The 17502-nt window shown below is 38.7% G+C and overlaps 1 protein-coding gene across 1 annotated transcript in view; it reads right to left on the reverse strand.

The window, feature by feature from the left end:
- The window catches only part of LOC136866853 (dynein axonemal heavy chain 1), a 1878455-nt gene that overhangs the window by 159918 nt on the left and 1701035 nt on the right, over nucleotides 1–17502 (reverse strand). The window contains exons 26-27 of the mRNA XM_068226864.1: nucleotides 11931–12156; nucleotides 7743–7938 (exon numbers count right to left, since the gene is read on the reverse strand). Of these exons, the coding sequence (XP_068082965.1) occupies nucleotides 7743–7938; nucleotides 11931–12156 (422 nt within the window). The remainder of the gene's footprint in view (nucleotides 1–7742; nucleotides 7939–11930; nucleotides 12157–17502) is intronic.

Here is a 17502-nt window from a genome sequence, read left to right on the forward strand (position 1 = left end):
CCGACACTCTACCGCTGATCCACAGAGGCAGCTAACCAGTTAGTAATTTCACAACATGTATAATATAAAGAATGCTTCCTCAAAGCATACATGCAACATGTGACAAAAGCTGACTGGCATGTATCTGCTTTATGTTTATCACCCTTTCCTTTATACACAGGGGTTACTATAGCAACTGTCTGGCTCCATGGCTAAATGGTTAGCATGCTGGCCTTTGGTTACAGGGGTCCGGGGTTCAATTCTCGGCAGGGTCGGGAATTTTAACCATAATTGGTTAATTTCGCTGACATGGGGTTTGGGGGTATGTGTCATCTCCATCATCATTTTATCCTCATCACGACGCACAGGTCGCCTACGAGCGTCAAATCAAAAGACCTGCATCTAGCAAGCCAAACTTGTCCTTGGACACTCCCGGCACTAAAACCCATATGCCATTTCATTTCATTACTATAGCAACTCTCCAATCTGTCTTTCCAAATGGAGTCTGTATCCTGCTTACACAGTTTTTGTACATTACTTGCACCCTTTCTACAGTTTATGTACCCAGTCTCTTTTTGACCATGGTTTCTCACACCTTCTCCCTAGGAACACTATTGTATGCTTTTGTTAGATCTATGAATGTCATCAAAATCAAATCAAATCAAAATCACTTTATTTGCAAATAAGGTGTTTACCTCGGTGGCAAATGGTACACTAAAATACATTATTGTCAAGCACTAAATATTAAATTAACAAGAGAATAAAATTTTCCTATATTACAATATTATATAATTTACGCTAACAATTTTTTCTATTAAACACACAGCTCATCCTTAATAAATTTACATTGTTTACAAAATTTCACTTATAATATCTCCTGTACTACTTACAAATATAGTCATCTGATATACAGTATGTGGAATTACTTCAAATGATACTGTACAACTGGTATAAGATTAAAATTTACATTGCATTTATTTACTTTTTCTTTTCTTTACCCATTCTGGAACCTAAGTAGCATAACGACCTGCTGCGTCTTAACCAGAGCCCCTTTTACCACCACTTTTCAAAGTTCCTGAAGGGCCTTCACAGCTACCGTAGCGGTCAGGGCCCTCGAAGTCCCCACTGTACTTCACCCCTACAGGCAGTCCCCTACTTTAGCTGTCCAAACTCCTTAGACCAGGGGATGCAATTAATTTATTCACACACATTCTTTATTTACATTAACCTGCACTGGTCGAATGCCCTCTAACATTTCATTTATTTTCTCTGTTGCCGTTTATTCTCTTTTTGAATATCTGTACAGATTTTGGATAAGGATCAAACACTACCCCTGGTAAACTGTTCCACTCCTTCACACCCTTCCCAATGAATGAAAATTTACCCCAATCGCTTCTGCTAAAATTCCTTCTAATTTTATATTTGTGGTCAGTCCTGCCAATATAATTATTTTCCAACTGAAGCCTCTCACGGATATCTCCCCATGCTGCTTCTCCTGTATAGGCTCTATATAAACCTATAAGTCTAGTTATCTCCCTTCTCTTACTTAAAGTTTCCCACCCTAGTTTCTTTAACATTTCTGATACACTACTCTTTCTCCTGAAATCCCCTGTTACAAATCTTGCTGCTTTCCTCTGCACACTATCTATTTCTTTTATTAGGTATTCTTGGTGAAGATCCCAAACACTGTTTGCATATTCCAATAATGGACGAACCATACTTAAGTAACTTTTCTCTTTTAATTCTTTGTTGCATCCTTTAAGTAGCCTCATTATGACATGTGACGATCTGTATGCTTTCCCAACAATGTCATCCACATGACCCTTCCAATGCAAATTACTTTCAAATCTTACACCTAAGTATTTGCACTTGCCATCTCTTGGGATAACTACCCCATCCAAAGTATATTCAAATTCAGTTTTAAAACTCCTGTTTGTAAATGTTGTAACAGTTGATTTGCCTCCATTAAGCTTCATGTTATTCTCTTCAACCCATTGTTGGATACTTTCAAGGTCCCTTTGTAATTCTGAACAATCCTCAATGGTATTTATTTCCCTGTAAACAATTATGTCATCTGCATACAATCTTATTTTTGATGTTATATTGTTCCCTAAATCATTTACGTATATTAAGAAAAGTAACGGACCGATTATACTACCCTGTGCAATTCCCTTCCAAACTTTCTCTTCCTGCGATACGTTAATTCCTACTTTGACTTTCTAAACCCTTGAATTTAGAAATGTTTTTACCCAACGTGTAACCCTTACGTCCAATCCTATTCCCTCCAATTTCTTTAATAATATTCCATGTTCCACTCTATCAAAGGCTTTGGAAAGATTTATGGCTATGCAATCTAACTGGCCTCCTGAATCCAATTGATCTGATATGTCCTGCTGAAATCCCACCAGTTGTGCCTCACAAGAAAATTTCTTTCTAAATCCATACTGGCTCCTCATGAACCAATTTTTATCATCACATATCCCTCTAATGTACTTTGATATTAAACTCTCCAGTATTTTACAAACTATACTGGTCAGGCTGATTGGTCTGTAGTTCTCTGGTTTCCTTTTATCACCCTTTCCTTTATAAATTGGTATTATTATAGATTCCTTCCATTCCTTCGGTATTACACTATTATTTATGACATAGTCAAAGAGAAATCTTAAATAAGGCACTATGTACCACCCCATTGTCTTCATCACCTCCCCAGTAATTTGATCACTTCCTGCTGCTTTTCCTTGCTGAAGCAGTTGGATTTCTCTGAAAATACCTTCATTTGTGAACGAGAAGCTTCTTGTTTCCCTCTGTGTCTGTCCCTCTGTAACTTCTGTTTCGGTGTCCAACTCCTAACAATCATCTACTGAATCTCTAAATTCCCTACTAAAGAGGTTTGCTTTCTCAGTATCTGTTAAATAGTGTTCACCCCCTTCTCCCACCATTGTAGGAATTTGGATTCCTTTTCCTTTTTGATTCCTGATATATGAATACAGCTTTTTCCATTTCCATTACGCTCTTGAAGAATGCCATTCATATAATTCTCTTTTGCTTCCTTTTTTACTCTATTCAGTTCCCTCATTAGCTGTTTTCTACTTTCTCTACTCTCCCTACCTTCTTTGATTTTCCTGTTTACTATTCTACATTTTCTTCTTAATTTTATTATTTCCCTTGTATAATAAACAGGGTCTGAGGTCATTTTACCCTTCTTAACAGGTACAAATCTCTTCTCTCCTTCCCAAATGATTCCTTTGAATTTAGCCCGAAGTGTATCAACATTACTCCCTTCACTTATCCAACAACTGAATTGTGATTTAAGGTAAGTCCCAAATAATAATAATAATACCAGTCTTTAAGAATGGAGACAAACAAGAGTGTGATAACTATAACTTATATGCAATGCTATAATGCTACTGTATTTATGGGATGTATTATTATTCGAAGGCCGTTTCTCTAAAGTATGGTGTCATATAACTCTTATCACAAGAGACAAAAATACAGAAAGAATATTAGAGATGAGAATTAGAAGAAACATAGAAGGAAAGTTGCAAGAGAAACAGTATGGCTTTTGAAGTGGAAAAAATCCAAAGGAAAGCAGCTCGATTTGTTCTGGAAGATTTTCGACAAAAGAGTAGCATTACAAGTAATGTATGACATGTTTATTTCATACTGTCAACTCTGAACAGTTTAAAGATATTAACATTAAAAGGTCCACCTTTACAATACTTGTAAGTATTATTAAAGAGTAGCATTACAAAAATGTTCCGAAGTTTGGGCTGGGAAGACTTGGGAGAAAGGAGGTGAACTGCTCGACTAAGTGGTATGTTCTGAGTTGTTAGTGGAGAGATGGCGTGGCATGACATTTGTAGACGAATAAGTTTCAATGGTGTTTTTAAAAGTAAGAAAGATCACAATATGAAGATAAAGTTGGAATTTAAAAAGGCAGATTGGGGAAAATATTTGTTTATAGGAAGGGGAGTTAAGGATTGGAATAATTTACTAAGGGAGATGTTCAATAAATTTCCAAATTCTTTGCAATCATTTAAGAAAAGGCAAGGGAAACAACAGATAGGGAATCTGCTACATGGGCAACTGCTGTTAATGCAGATCAATGTTGATTAATTGATGTTTGAAGTGAAAGATCTACAGTTGACACTCGGTCTTCAGCATGAGGCAATTAGTGGAAAAGAGTTGGGAATATGAAAAGGATCTGGTACCGGTACCAGTAAACACTCAGAACACAGGTGGCTCCGAGAATTCTAGCGCGTGGTGTCAAGTTGCTTCAGATTATAGGAGGAAAAGTGTACAGTTTAATAAGGACAACTTTGTAATTGACACCAAAAATAGATTTTCATCCCTGAGGGAAGTAAGCGATACGCAAGGTATCCGTATAGGAAGCAGTCAAATGTATGGTGCAAAATCCGTTACGAGAAGCGGCAAAGTTAGGCCTAAAATCCCACACAGTGCACCGGCGAAAGTATCGAACATTCTTATATTTGGTGATAGCCAGGCGAGGGGAATTGCGGAGAAAATGGTCAATGAAGATATTGCAGCATCGGCAGTCATCTATCCTGGGGCCCCAATGAAGAAGGTATTGGAAAACACGGAGCAGGCGGCAAGAAATCTCGGAAGTCGTGATGCAGTAGTGATCATCGGCGGGACGAACGACGTAGCTCACAACGACGCTAAGAATGTTATTTCTGAACTTAAATGTACACTAGGTAAGCTGACTCACACTAACATCTTTGTAGTGAACGTGCCCCACAGGCATGATTTGATTAGAGACTCGTGTGTGAACATTGAAGTGGACAAAGTTAATACAGATATGGTTAAAATTTGTAAACATTTTCGTAATACACAGGTAATTGATAGCAGCAGTTTCGAGAGACACTGTTACACAAAGCATGGCCTTCATCTAAACAATTCAGGTAAATGAAAGATAGCAAATATTGTTCTAGATTTTATTAATCATAAGATATGTACTGTAAAAAAGGCAACTCCCTTGAGTTATAATACTGACCAGGAAAACTAGTAGACAGAGCCAGCTGTACTTCAAGCTGGCTCAGCCAACTAGTAAATGAAACTCAGGAAAGTAAGGAATTTCAAGTTACCCAATTGCAACAGTCAATTTTTAGGGAGGAAGGGGGTCTGAGATTGCTCTTGGTAAACTGTCAGAGTGTAGTAAATAAACAATTAAAATTCGGTACATTGATGGAATCTTATGAGACTGATGTGGTGATAGGAGTGGAATCGTGGTTGAGAGAAGGGGTGGGTAATAGAGAAGTATTTCCAGAAGGGTACAGAGTCTATCGTAGAGACCGAGGAGATAAAAAGGGAGGCGGGGGTGTTTATTCTGGTGAAGGAAACATATTGTTCACATGAATGGTTTACCGATGAAAGGGATGAAATATTAGGGATAAAATTAATTTGTGATAATATGAAGGAGGTGGGAATTATAGGAACATACAGGCCAGGAAGAGAGGAAAGAGACATGGAAATATTTGAGAAAATAATAGATTATATTCATAAAAACAATAATAATGATGTGGTAATAATTGGGGGAGGTCTAAACTTGCCTGAGGTTGAATGGAATGGAGCTACAAGTGAAGCCCATGAACAGAAACTGGCAAATAAGTTAATTTGGGAGGGAGGATTTACACAAGTAGTACAAGAACCGACTCGTCTCAATAACTTACTAGATGTATTCTTGGTTAAACCATGGGAAATTGTTGATAAAACTGAGGTAATTGAAGGAATAGGTGACCATAAGGCTGTGATAATGGATGTAGGACTGGTACTAAAGAGGCTTAATAACAGGGTCACACAAGACAAGAAATTGTACAGTCTTCTGGCTATATTATAACAGAGAGATAAACATACTAAGAAAGAGGTACAGGTTGGAAAGAAACAGAGTTAGGAATGGTTGTGGAAGTTAGGAGAAATTAAGTTTAGCAAAGAATTCAGCTAAGAATAACAAGATGGCAAACATAATTGGCAGGCATATGAATTTTAGTGAAAAATGAAAGGGGATATATATGTACTCTAAGGCAGAAACAGGTTTCAAAAATACTCAATGATTTCTGCACATGTGACTATGAACCCATTTCTCTATAGTGACATGTATTTAATTTGGAAATGCAATGCTGTAATGCTACTGTATTTATGGGATGTATTATTATTATTATTATTCGAAGGCCGTTCCTTTAAAGTATGGTGTCTACATTGCTTTCATAAAATAGGTCATCTTTCTCATATGAAGAAGCCCTTATTCGGTTTTGATTCTTAAACTGTAACATGTTTTTGGGAAGTGATATAGAAATAAGTAATAGGGAGATATCGTGTCATTGCGAGACAGAAGAGAGAATTTTCCATTAAATTATTGACAGTATGGAAGATGGCTCCTCATGAACTCTTGATCATGTGTTGAGCAAATGTAGGGTGTTTCTCTGTCAATGTAAGGCAAAAGTATTAAAAATGATGTTGTTCTTAAGGCCGCTCTCCACTGATTAACATTTAACACCAACATGTTAAATTTAACATGTTACAATTGACATGTATATTGTGATTGTGTCTTCCAATTGACTTTGCATGTTAACTCAGAATATTGAGGTTAACACTTTTAACATGTTGGCGTGTTTTCCGCTCCAAGTGGAAAACATGTCAAGTCAATTTGTTGTTCGTGAGATGTCGGCACAGCTTCGACAACTTCCATGCTGTTTCCATACCAAAAGATAGCTTAAACGATGCAAACGATGTGCTTCTCGTGAAGTCGGAAGTTGGGGGCGGGAGTGGATGAAGGTTATACTTCAAAGTGGTTTGCTTTTGAAGTAATGAGCAGGGTGAGGGGAGAAAATGTGCCTAATAAAACTGCATTTCTAAATCGTAACAAGAAGCAATAGTGGCAATAACAAAGGCCAAATCCTCTCCATCTTTTTTCTTTTTGCTAGTGGCTTTACGTCGCACCGATACAGATAGTTCTTACGGCGATGATAAGATAGTAAAGGCCTAGGATTTGGAAGGAAGCAGCCATGGCCTTAATTAAGGTACAACCCCAGCATTTGCCTGGTGTGAAAATGGGAAACCATGGAAAACCATATTCAGGGCTGCCGACAGTGGGATTCGAACCCACTATCTTCCGGATGCAAGCTCACAGCCGCGTGTCCCTAACTGCACGGTCAACTCGCCCTGTAATCCTCTTCATCTGAGTCCATTGTCCTTGTTTGAAAATACTAGACACCACCTAAATGTATTACCACAAATTGATATAATGAACTACCTGTATATAGACAAAGGAAGTGAAGCTTAACATGTTTATTAAGTGTGGAAACAATGTTAAATGAAACAGTATTCAACATTTAACATGTTGATGATGTCACCAGTTAACATTTAATACTTTTAACATTTAACATGTTGTTGTTAAATGTTAATCAGTGGAGACTGGCCTTTAAATGTTAATCAGTGGAGACCGGCCTTTAGGATACTAACCCTTATTCTTCTCCTCTTTCGTAACACTAAAACATCTACAGTGGAAAGATAGGAATGTAACTCAAATGTTATTCATTGCCAAATGATTGTTTATCCAAGGATTTACAATTGGATTATCTCAGAATGTGGAAAATTATGAGTTGCTGGGAGTCCTTCACAGGGAATATTTTCAGACAGACTTTAAATTAGCCAATGTATAAACAAGAACAATTGTAGTCGACTCCTTTTTTTGTTTTTTGTTTTTGAGATTCTGCAAGGCTGAGATTGTTTCAATATGCACTTACCTGTTTTTTCAGTGTTTGCCATGCTGTAAACGAAAATACGAGTGAACCACTCCAAAGAATACTGGTACATAGGGTCTATATTAGCCAGATCCACCAAGCAGAAGAATAATATTTGTCCACGATTGGCAACTGGTATATACTCGGCACGTGTTGCATCAATATCTATCTGAGTCTTTTCTGCATCTGCTACTTTTACCTGTAAAAATGAAATAGTTTGGCAATAATCAGGGTGCCTATTTTATAGAGAAAGTGTCTCTTCTTGTCATACAAACAATAAAATATAACTCATGATGTTAAATTATGGCCTTGTTTTGAACATATAAATCAGAGTAACAAGTAAAATAATAAATTCTTTCATTAAATTAAGAGTACCAGTATAATCAAAGGCATTCATGCAATAATTGCCAGTATCCAGCTAAAATAAATAAATAAATAAATAAATAAATAAATAAATAAATAAATAAATAAATAAATAAAGTACAAGAAATTATGTGGGTGTTTTCTAATGCTCAGGCACTTGGATATGTGTCCATACATATGAGAGGTTTGTGATATTCATTTATTTGTGCACACCCTCTTTGATCAAGGAGTTACATATTGCTTGCCTCAGAGGCAAGGATAACATTTTTGCTACTTGTTTAATGTTGCACTAACACATCAAAGGTTTTTCAGTGGCAGAAGGATGGGAGAGGGCTAGGACTGGGAAGATAGTGGCCCTGGTCTTTATTAAGGTGCAGCCCCAGCATTTACCTGGTGTGAAAATGGGAAACCATGGAAAACCATCTTCAGGGCTGCCGATGGTGGGATTCGAACCCACTATCTCTTGAATGCAAGCTCACAGCGATATAATGCTAACCGCATGGCTTTCTCAGGCCAATATCTTCATTTTTCAAAGTGTCAGACACCTTGCATTTTTCCCTATTATACTTCCTCTTAAAACAATAATCACCACTACCACCTTAGTGTTATTCAATAGGAGCAGTTATTTACTAACATCAGGTTTCATCCTCAAGCTACCTTATTATCCTTCTCCTTCTCATATCATCATCACCACCACACATTACACAACACATAACATGACACAGAAATACATACACTCATGTAATATATTTGCCTCCCGAGTAAGTTGATTTTGCTATGGCATTTGATCTGGCAATCGTAAACTCTTTTTTTCAGCAAGAGACGAGAATGTCTGATAACTTTAGAAGTGAAAACAATTCCTTGCAGATTGACTATGTCTGAGCAAGAAGAGCACTCTTTAAGGATATTGTAAACTGCAAGGTCATCCATACAGATCAAGTAGTGGTGGTGCATGGATATGAAGTTCAAATTGGGAAGAAATTCCCCAAACCAAGGATCAAAGATGTTCAAGTGGTTCCATTTAAAAGAATATGTTGTAAAAAGTAATTTCAAGGAACTGGTATTGCAGAAGGTATCAAACAACCCAGACAATGTTAAAAAATGGTCAATGCATAATGCAAATGTCATTGTGAACTGTGTAAAACAGGTGCTGGGAGAGACCTGTGAAAAGATACGATGCCAGAAGAAGGGATGGTGGTGGAATGAAAATGTACAGGGAGCAGTAAAGGCTAAAAGAGAAGCAAAGAAAGGATAGGATGAGTCATAGAAAGAGACTGACAGAAAAATGTACCAAAAGAGAATACAAGAAGCTATAAGAATAAATGCACAAACAAGGATGATGAACTAGAAACAAAGGGAGGGCAAAAGAACATCCATAGGATAGTAAAGTAAAGGCAACAAAAGACATCTCTCATGTGAGACAAATAAAGGGCGAGTATTACATAAGATGTGAGGATGAGATGGAAGAAGTACTTTGAAAGACTTCAAAATGAGGAAAAAAATAGAAAAGATGGAAGACCAAATGAGGTCTTAAACAGAATATCAGTAGACTGGAAATGGAGAAGGCTGAAAAATAGGATGAATGAAAAATTGGTGCATCTGGATGGGATTTCTATGGAGGTATGGAAAATCCTAAGGAAAGAAGGAATTATTGATCTGCTTTGGGATCTCTTCATGATAATTTACCAACAGGAAGAAATACCTGGTGCTTGGAGGGACAGTATATACAAGAGAAAGGGGATGTGCAGGATTGCAATATGTACAGGGTAATAAAGTTTGTCACACACCGTGAATATATAGGAAAGAATTATTTATGACTGAATGCGAGAGGAGGTCTGTGTCACAAAGCAGCAGTTTGGCATTATGTCTGATCGGTTAACAACAGATGCTATCTTTGTGCTGAGACAACTGATGGAGAAGTTCTGAGAGAAAGGACAGGAGTTACATCTGATGTTTGCAGACTTAGAAGAGAAAGTGTATGACAGGGTATTGAGACAAGAAGTCTGAAGGTGTCTGAAGGAAAAGATGGTACCAGAAAAGTACATCTAGTTAACTCAAGTAATGTATAGAAATATTAAAACTAGAGTCAGAAGCAGTCTGGGAGAGTTGGATAGCTTTGAGGTAAAGGTCAGATTGCATCATCAAGGGTCAGCCCTTTCCTCTTTAATGTCCTCAAAGATGTGCTGACTGAAGACGTGAGAGAGAAGCACTCTGTACCATCTTATATGCAGATGATATTGTGCTTTGCGCTAAATCAAGAAAAGAGGTTGCAAATGGGCTGGAATGGTGCGGAAGTGTTCTAAAAGAAAGAGGCATGAAGTTGAGCTGAAGCAAGACCTAGTATCTATGTTACAAAGTAGACAAAGGACAGAAGCAACCTCTGAATTGCAAGGTGATGCCATCAAGTAGGTTACTTGGGATCAATCATACAACAGGATGTAAATGTTGCAATAGAAGTGTCTTCTAGAATCCAAAAAAAGAATGGAGGAATTGGAGAGAGATTTCAGGAATGCTCTGCAGAAGGAAAGTTCCGATAAAACTTAAAGGAAAAACAAAAAACAAAAAACAGGACAGCTGTGAAACCAGCTATGCTGTATGCCATTGAGATGATGCCTATAAGGAAGAATGATATCAGCAGATTAGAGGTACCAGGGATGAGGATGCTTCAATGGATGTGCAATATCACCAGAAAGGATCGCCTCCAAAACGACCACGTACAATTCACTCTGAAGACTACCAACACTGGGGCAAGATTAAGGTGGTTTGGCCATCTAATGAGGAATGACAATGACTTTGTTAAAATCATTTAAGATCTTTAGGCCTTTTCAATCATGAAATTACCAGTGTTTCACCCTAGTGTAGCAGTGAGCTAATCAGTTGGATTGCTACAACTTTCCAAGACACTGGCGGTCAGTGCGTCATTGTACTGTACACCACTGCAAGCCTCTTATGTAGGACAATGCAGTCCTAGGAAGGGGAAGCATGTGCCTCCAATTCTATAAATGCCTACCTTTGATCTTTACATCAAAAACTTACCCAGAATAAAACCATAATTTGATTTCATCGATTGCAAATATTAAAACCATTTAAGATCTTTAGGCCTTTCTTGGCATTTGTTGGCAAAAATGATTACATGCATGTAAGTTGAGGGGATCAAGGAAGAGGTGGATGGATCTGATGCGAGAAGATTTGATGGAAAAGACTCTAAATACTGTAATAGAAGTAGTCCAGGACAGAAAATGGTGGAAGAGACTGATTAGAAACAGTGACCATGCACAGCACAGGATAAGTTGTGGAAGAAGAAGAAGAAGAAGAAGAAGAAGAAGAAGAAGAAGAAGAAGAACTGGAAATGCAGAACATGTGACAAGTGTTAACCATCATCCTAAGTGGCCACAACAATATTTTTAACAAGTATTTTGGCTAGTGGTAATTTAAAAATATCTGGTCGGAGTCTTGCAAGTATAACTGTAGGCTGATACTGTTATGAGAAAACCCTAAAACTCAAAAGCTACAGTACACTACAAATAAGAAAATTAATTAAAGTAAGGAGAGAAATAGTGTGCCATTTCTTTCTTCACTTTGTTGCAGGATCAGTGATTACTGTAACATGACATCAACAGCTTCTGAATGTCTTTACTCAGCACCAACCATTCCATATATCACTATCCTAGACATAAATAAGAATGGGATCAGCGAAAGCTAAATTTTGCTCTAGTCTGTGCCAGTTGTCAAGTGCACAACTAGAAGATGGCAACAGGTAAATATCAGCTCATTAACAACATAAGATATTTCAATAAATTCTGGGGAAACAACTCATCAGATACAGACCTTAATTTCTTCACTCTTGATCTTTGATGCTTCGAGTGTGTTAATAAGTTCAATGTCATCTACAGGTGATCCTTCTGATGCAGAAAGTCTTTGCAGAATCAAATCTTCAATTTCTTTGAGTTCTCGTTTCATCTCTGCGTTATTTACAATGAGGGCACCTCGAGCTGCTTCTAAGTCTGGCCTTTCCTCCATTACGACCAGTGCTAACAGTTGGTCTTGTAGTCCACTACAAGGCAAACAAACTGAATTAGAAGTGAGGTTAAATATGTGTTCTATTTGAAGCAGAAAACCTACTTGGCAGACTGGTTTGTCAAATTTCAAATACTTTTACATTTACAGAAACAAAAAATACCAAACATTTCATTCAAGGTAAGATTGTATTTACTTGAATGTAATACATCTAAAAACATGACACCTCAATAACAGTAACAACTGTCTTCTGTCTATGCATCAAAACATGTCAAACATAAAGTTATTTCACTCTGCTAGATTCCTACAAGAGAGCAGAATGCGACATACCTCCCACATTTTAACAAATGAGTAACTCTTCACAGTACTAACATTAGATTACTCACTAAACCACCGAGCTCGATAACTGTAGTCGCTTAAGTGTGGCCAGTATTTAGTATTCAGGAGATAGTGGTTTTGAACCCCACTGTTGGCAGCCCTGAAGATGGTTTTCCATGGTTTCCCTTTTTCACACCAGGAAAATGCTGGGGCTGTATCTTAATTAAGGCTACGGCTGCTTCCTTCCCACTCCTAGCCCTTTCCTGTCCTATCATCACCATAAGACCTATTGGTGTCCGTGCGATGTAAAGCAACTTGTAAAAAAAAAAAACCTCCCAAAATGAAACTGGCACTAAATGCCCACTCCTAGTCTTCAAGATTGAAGGCTCCATAGCTGGAACGTCAGTTCTCAGGTTGACATCATTGCCTCCTTTCAGATGTGGTACATCTTCTGGTGAAGACACCTCCAAGGGGAAAATTTGCTGAATAGGTCTGATGATATCTCTTCCTGTAACTCTCGCTACTCTCACATGACCATCTTGTTCTGGGATTACCTTTACCACTTTAGCAACAGGCCATTCCAGTCTTCTTTTATCATCAGAACCAACCAAAACTATATCATCAACCTTCAGAGGTTCCTTATGTACTGTACCTTTCCAGTCTGCTGCTGCACCAAAACACCCAGATACTCCTCGTGAAAACTTCTCCTCCGCTTCTCCTGAAAAGGTTGGACATACAGTACTTTGCTTTCTTCCTTATATCTATAGAATCCAGATGGTCAAGCAACTGAAAGATTATCCTGCAGGAACCTTGCAGGGGTCAGTGGTGCCAAGTCATCTGGGTCTTTGGACACGTGGTCAGGGATCTCGCGGTTTGCCACACTCTCTACATCGCACAAGACTGTAGACTTCTCTTCATAGTTCAAAGAAGCTCTTTGAAGTGTCTTCCTTCATAGTTTTTCTATCATTTGCACCATCCTCTCCCACCATCCGTCCCACCATGCGGCAGTAAGGAGAATTAATTTCCACTGGATTCTCTGAATGGTTGTAACCTCATTTAGCTTGCTCCAGTCTAGTGAGGTCATCAAATTATTTGCTCCAGTGAAATTTGTGCCATTGTTGCTATAAATCATACAAGGTCTTCCTCTTCTTGTGATAAACCTCCTCAAACTCTGGGGGAATGCAACTGTAAAAAGACTCAGAACCAGCTCCAAATGTACAGCATTATAGACTGTTCAGATGAATATTACAATCTCACCATTCTTCAGGCAAAGTGGTCTGGTGAGGTCCACTCCAGTTACTTCAAAGACCAAAGCATCATTTACCCTGTCCTTCAGCAGCAGTGCAGGCTCAGCCATTGTCTTGTTCAACTCAAATCTTCTGCAGGTAACACATATGGATATTACTCTATGAACTGTCTTCCTGCCTCTCAAAATCCAATATTTTTCTCTTAACCCTCCAAATAACATCTGAACTTCAGCAAGTGAATGTTTCACAAGGTACTCTTCTATCAGAAGTTCTGTGATTCTGTGTATGAAAGGCAATAAAATAGGATATATGAAGGTTTCATTGTCTTCCCTTCGAGTAATTTTCGTTTTCAGTCTTAGAAGGCCATCCCGAACAATGAAAGTGCAAAGTGATTTCAGTTTGTCACCTCCTCCCTTTCCTACTACTTCTGTCTGGACAAGCTTCAGAAGTCTTCTTTCAGCCTCTTCTATTTCATCAACCGTGAGGCCATTGTTTTTTTACCTTATCTGCCTCAGTGTTCTGGCAATGTATTCAGGCTACAAGTCTGATATATACTGTACCCAACAGGGACATGAACCAAGGACTAGGGATTAAGTGAACGTGCATTTCTTTGTCTGGGAGCGAGTTAGTGGGAACTTGAAGCGTGGAAAGCCAAACACGAGGCTAGAGAGTATTTTGCCCATGCAGAGCTAGGGAATCCATGGATGAAAAGAAGGGAGGAGTTATCTCTACCACCAGTGGGAGAGGTAAAGTTTTTAGCATCATAATCTCGTAACCATCTTTAAAACAGCTTGACCAACTTCGTTTTCTATATCTAAGGCATTAACTTAACAATTTTAATAATACTGCACTGTACAAGGATTCAAAAGAGCTATTCGTCATCTGGGAATTTGTCTAGGGCTTGTGACGACCTTTATGGTGATAATCTCCTGTTAAAAGAAGGAATATACGATTATATAACAGTGGAAAGTTACAGAGACCATGTGTTAAATATCTTGACACACACTTGACAGGGGGACTCCCTTGAGTGAGCTGAAGAATGAGGAAAGTTATTTATTCATTGCCGTGGATTCTGCGATCAGATTTTGTCCGGGTAAGTCTTAACCATATTATAAGATCACTGGTCACCTGATTGTTGCACTATTGCGCCTTTAATACACCGAGAATAGGGTGTATGGGAACTTTGAGAGGGGGAAACTACCCAGCTGATATAAGGTGTGGGAAGCGTCACCCCAGGGCAGTCAGCGTTTTTATCTCGTGAGAAACAGACGTGTGACCGTCTCGAGAAACCACAGGGCCATGTACATCTCCGGAAGTAGAAATCTCGTTTCTTAAATTTTTCAGTTCCCTAACGGAGAATTGAACCCACGTCTTTCCGGGCGAAACGAGCACGCCCTACCTTGGCCAGGTAGCCCCCTACCAGCTTACTGAGTTAACACATATGATTTGTACATAAAAACATGCTGTGTCGGATACGGATAACAAAGACATGCTGTGCCGCTGAATACGGATAAGCCATAATACCCTTTACGACCAATTACAGAATTAAGAAAAAAACACGCACGTACTTGGGAACAGCTGAAATACAACTGCGACGTTGGTCACATGTACAAGATCAGCTAGCAGAGATGCACGCGCACATCAAACAAAGGTTGGGTTCAGGGAACAAAACATGTGACGGCATACATTCTCGGCCCATAGGGAAATCATCGCGTGTGTCAGAGTAAAGCATATCTGATATCTGGCAACCAGTTTCAATCTTTTGATGGTTATATGCCAGGCCATAAATTTATGGAATACAGTATAAAGACTAAATAATCTAAAATATTTTGTATATTATGAATTTCAAGGTAACATTCTAATGAGCTTTTAATTACGATGACAGACACTTGTATTCTATGCCCGTGGCTGTGGACAATATGAAATGATCTACTAAATCTACAGGATGAGTCAGAAATACAGCTATATGTTTGATCGATTGCTTATGTATAATTATAACTCTTACAAATAAAAGAATGACCCCGTTAGAAAGTCAAGGCTTGACACTATCAGCACACAACAATGCAATAAAAAACATTAACAATACCGAGTCAGGTAATTGCCTCAAACTGTTCGCCGTTAACATTACAGCATAGTTGACAGCGCTTTGGAAAACCACTCGTTCTTCCCTGATACACGAACAACGGTATAGCACGAATTTCTTCCTCAATCACTGTTTTCAGCACGTTGATGTCTCGTGGTTTTCAAGCATACATTTTCTCCTTCAAATGGCCCCACAACCAATAATCACAGGCTGTGAGATCGGGAGAGCGAACTCGCCATTCTGTCGACCCTTTCCTTCCAACCCACCTGTTTGGTAATTCGTGATAAAAAATTTCCCTAAATGCAAGAGCGTAGTGAGGAAGTGTACCACTGCTGGAATACGCAATGTTCATGGCTGAATACTTTGCATCACTGGCACCACAACTTCATTGACAATTTCACAATACTGTTCACCGTTAACTGTCTCTCTCAAAATTCGCATGCCTGGCAATCCTTCCCATCCAATCATTGGCTAAACTGTCAGTGATCCGCATTTCATATACCGTACTTCTCTTCAATAATTTTAGGGTGTTCTCTCGCATAATAATGACAGTTGTCTCGATTAATATTTCCATTCACCTGGAACACAGCTTCGTCTGAAAAATGCATTTTTTTTTGTATCAAGATACGTCAATTTCGTCCGACTCATCGGCTGAATGGTCAGCATTGAGGCCTTCGGTTCAGAGGGTCCCAGGTTCAATTCCGGGCGGGGTCGGGGATTTTAATCGCATCTGATTAATTCTTCTGGCCCGAGGACTGGGTGTTTGTATTTATCCCAACACTTTCCTCTCCATATTCACACAACACGCTACACTACCAACCACCACGGAAATGTGCAATAGCGATTACATCCCTCCATATAGGTTGGCGTCAGGAAGTGCATCTAGTCGTAAAACATGGCCAAATCCACATGTGCGACACAATTCGCACCTGTGACCCTACTGGTGTGGGAAAAAGCGGTAGAAAAATAATAAGAAGAATTTTTCATTTTCATTTTCCCTTAATAAAAAATTTACAAAGTTGCAACAGCCCGCCAGGGTCATCTTCATGCAGTTCATGAACACGAATCGGCTTGAAAGTTCTGTACTTCTTATGTTCCAAAACACGAGACGAACTGGCCTGACTGATATCAAGTTCACGTGCACCTTGGCGTGTTGATTTCCGGGGGCTAATCCCGAATGTTTCCACGATCCTTTCTGTGGTTGCTGCATCAGTGCTGCTGCGAGGTCTTCCAGGAATTTTTCCCTTCTGAATGTTTCCCGTTGTGAGCAGTCATTGTCTCCATTTTCCCACAGTTAACGGTAGCAATGTTATGTTTAAATCATGTCTCGTGCGTCTCACAGCTTCACGATCATTCTGAAAAGCAATCACCCGTGCAGTTACGGTAACTTGCTGCTGCATATTTAGTGCAAGTTTGGTTAACAATGTAACCGATTTTGCTGTTGCATTATTGTGTGTTGGTAATAAGGAGCCTTGACTCTCTGACGGTGCCATTCTTCCATCTGTAATATCAGCGATCGATCAAACATATAGGCATATTTCTCACTCTGCAATATGCTGTGTGTTATTTATGCACGATATATTTCTAGACAGTCGATTGAATTTTTTATAAACATGCCTAAATAAGATTTTGAAAATTAAAGGGACCAAGATTGGGTCAAAATACTGTTTACTTCATCAAATTCACTTGTTTTAAATTACTGAGTAAAGTTTAACAAATGTTCAGTTTGGCTACA

The sequence above is a fragment of the Anabrus simplex genome, chromosome 3 (genome assembly GCF_040414725.1).
Source record: "Anabrus simplex isolate iqAnaSimp1 chromosome 3, ASM4041472v1, whole genome shotgun sequence".
Lineage (NCBI taxonomy): Eukaryota > Metazoa > Arthropoda > Insecta > Orthoptera > Tettigoniidae > Anabrus > Anabrus simplex.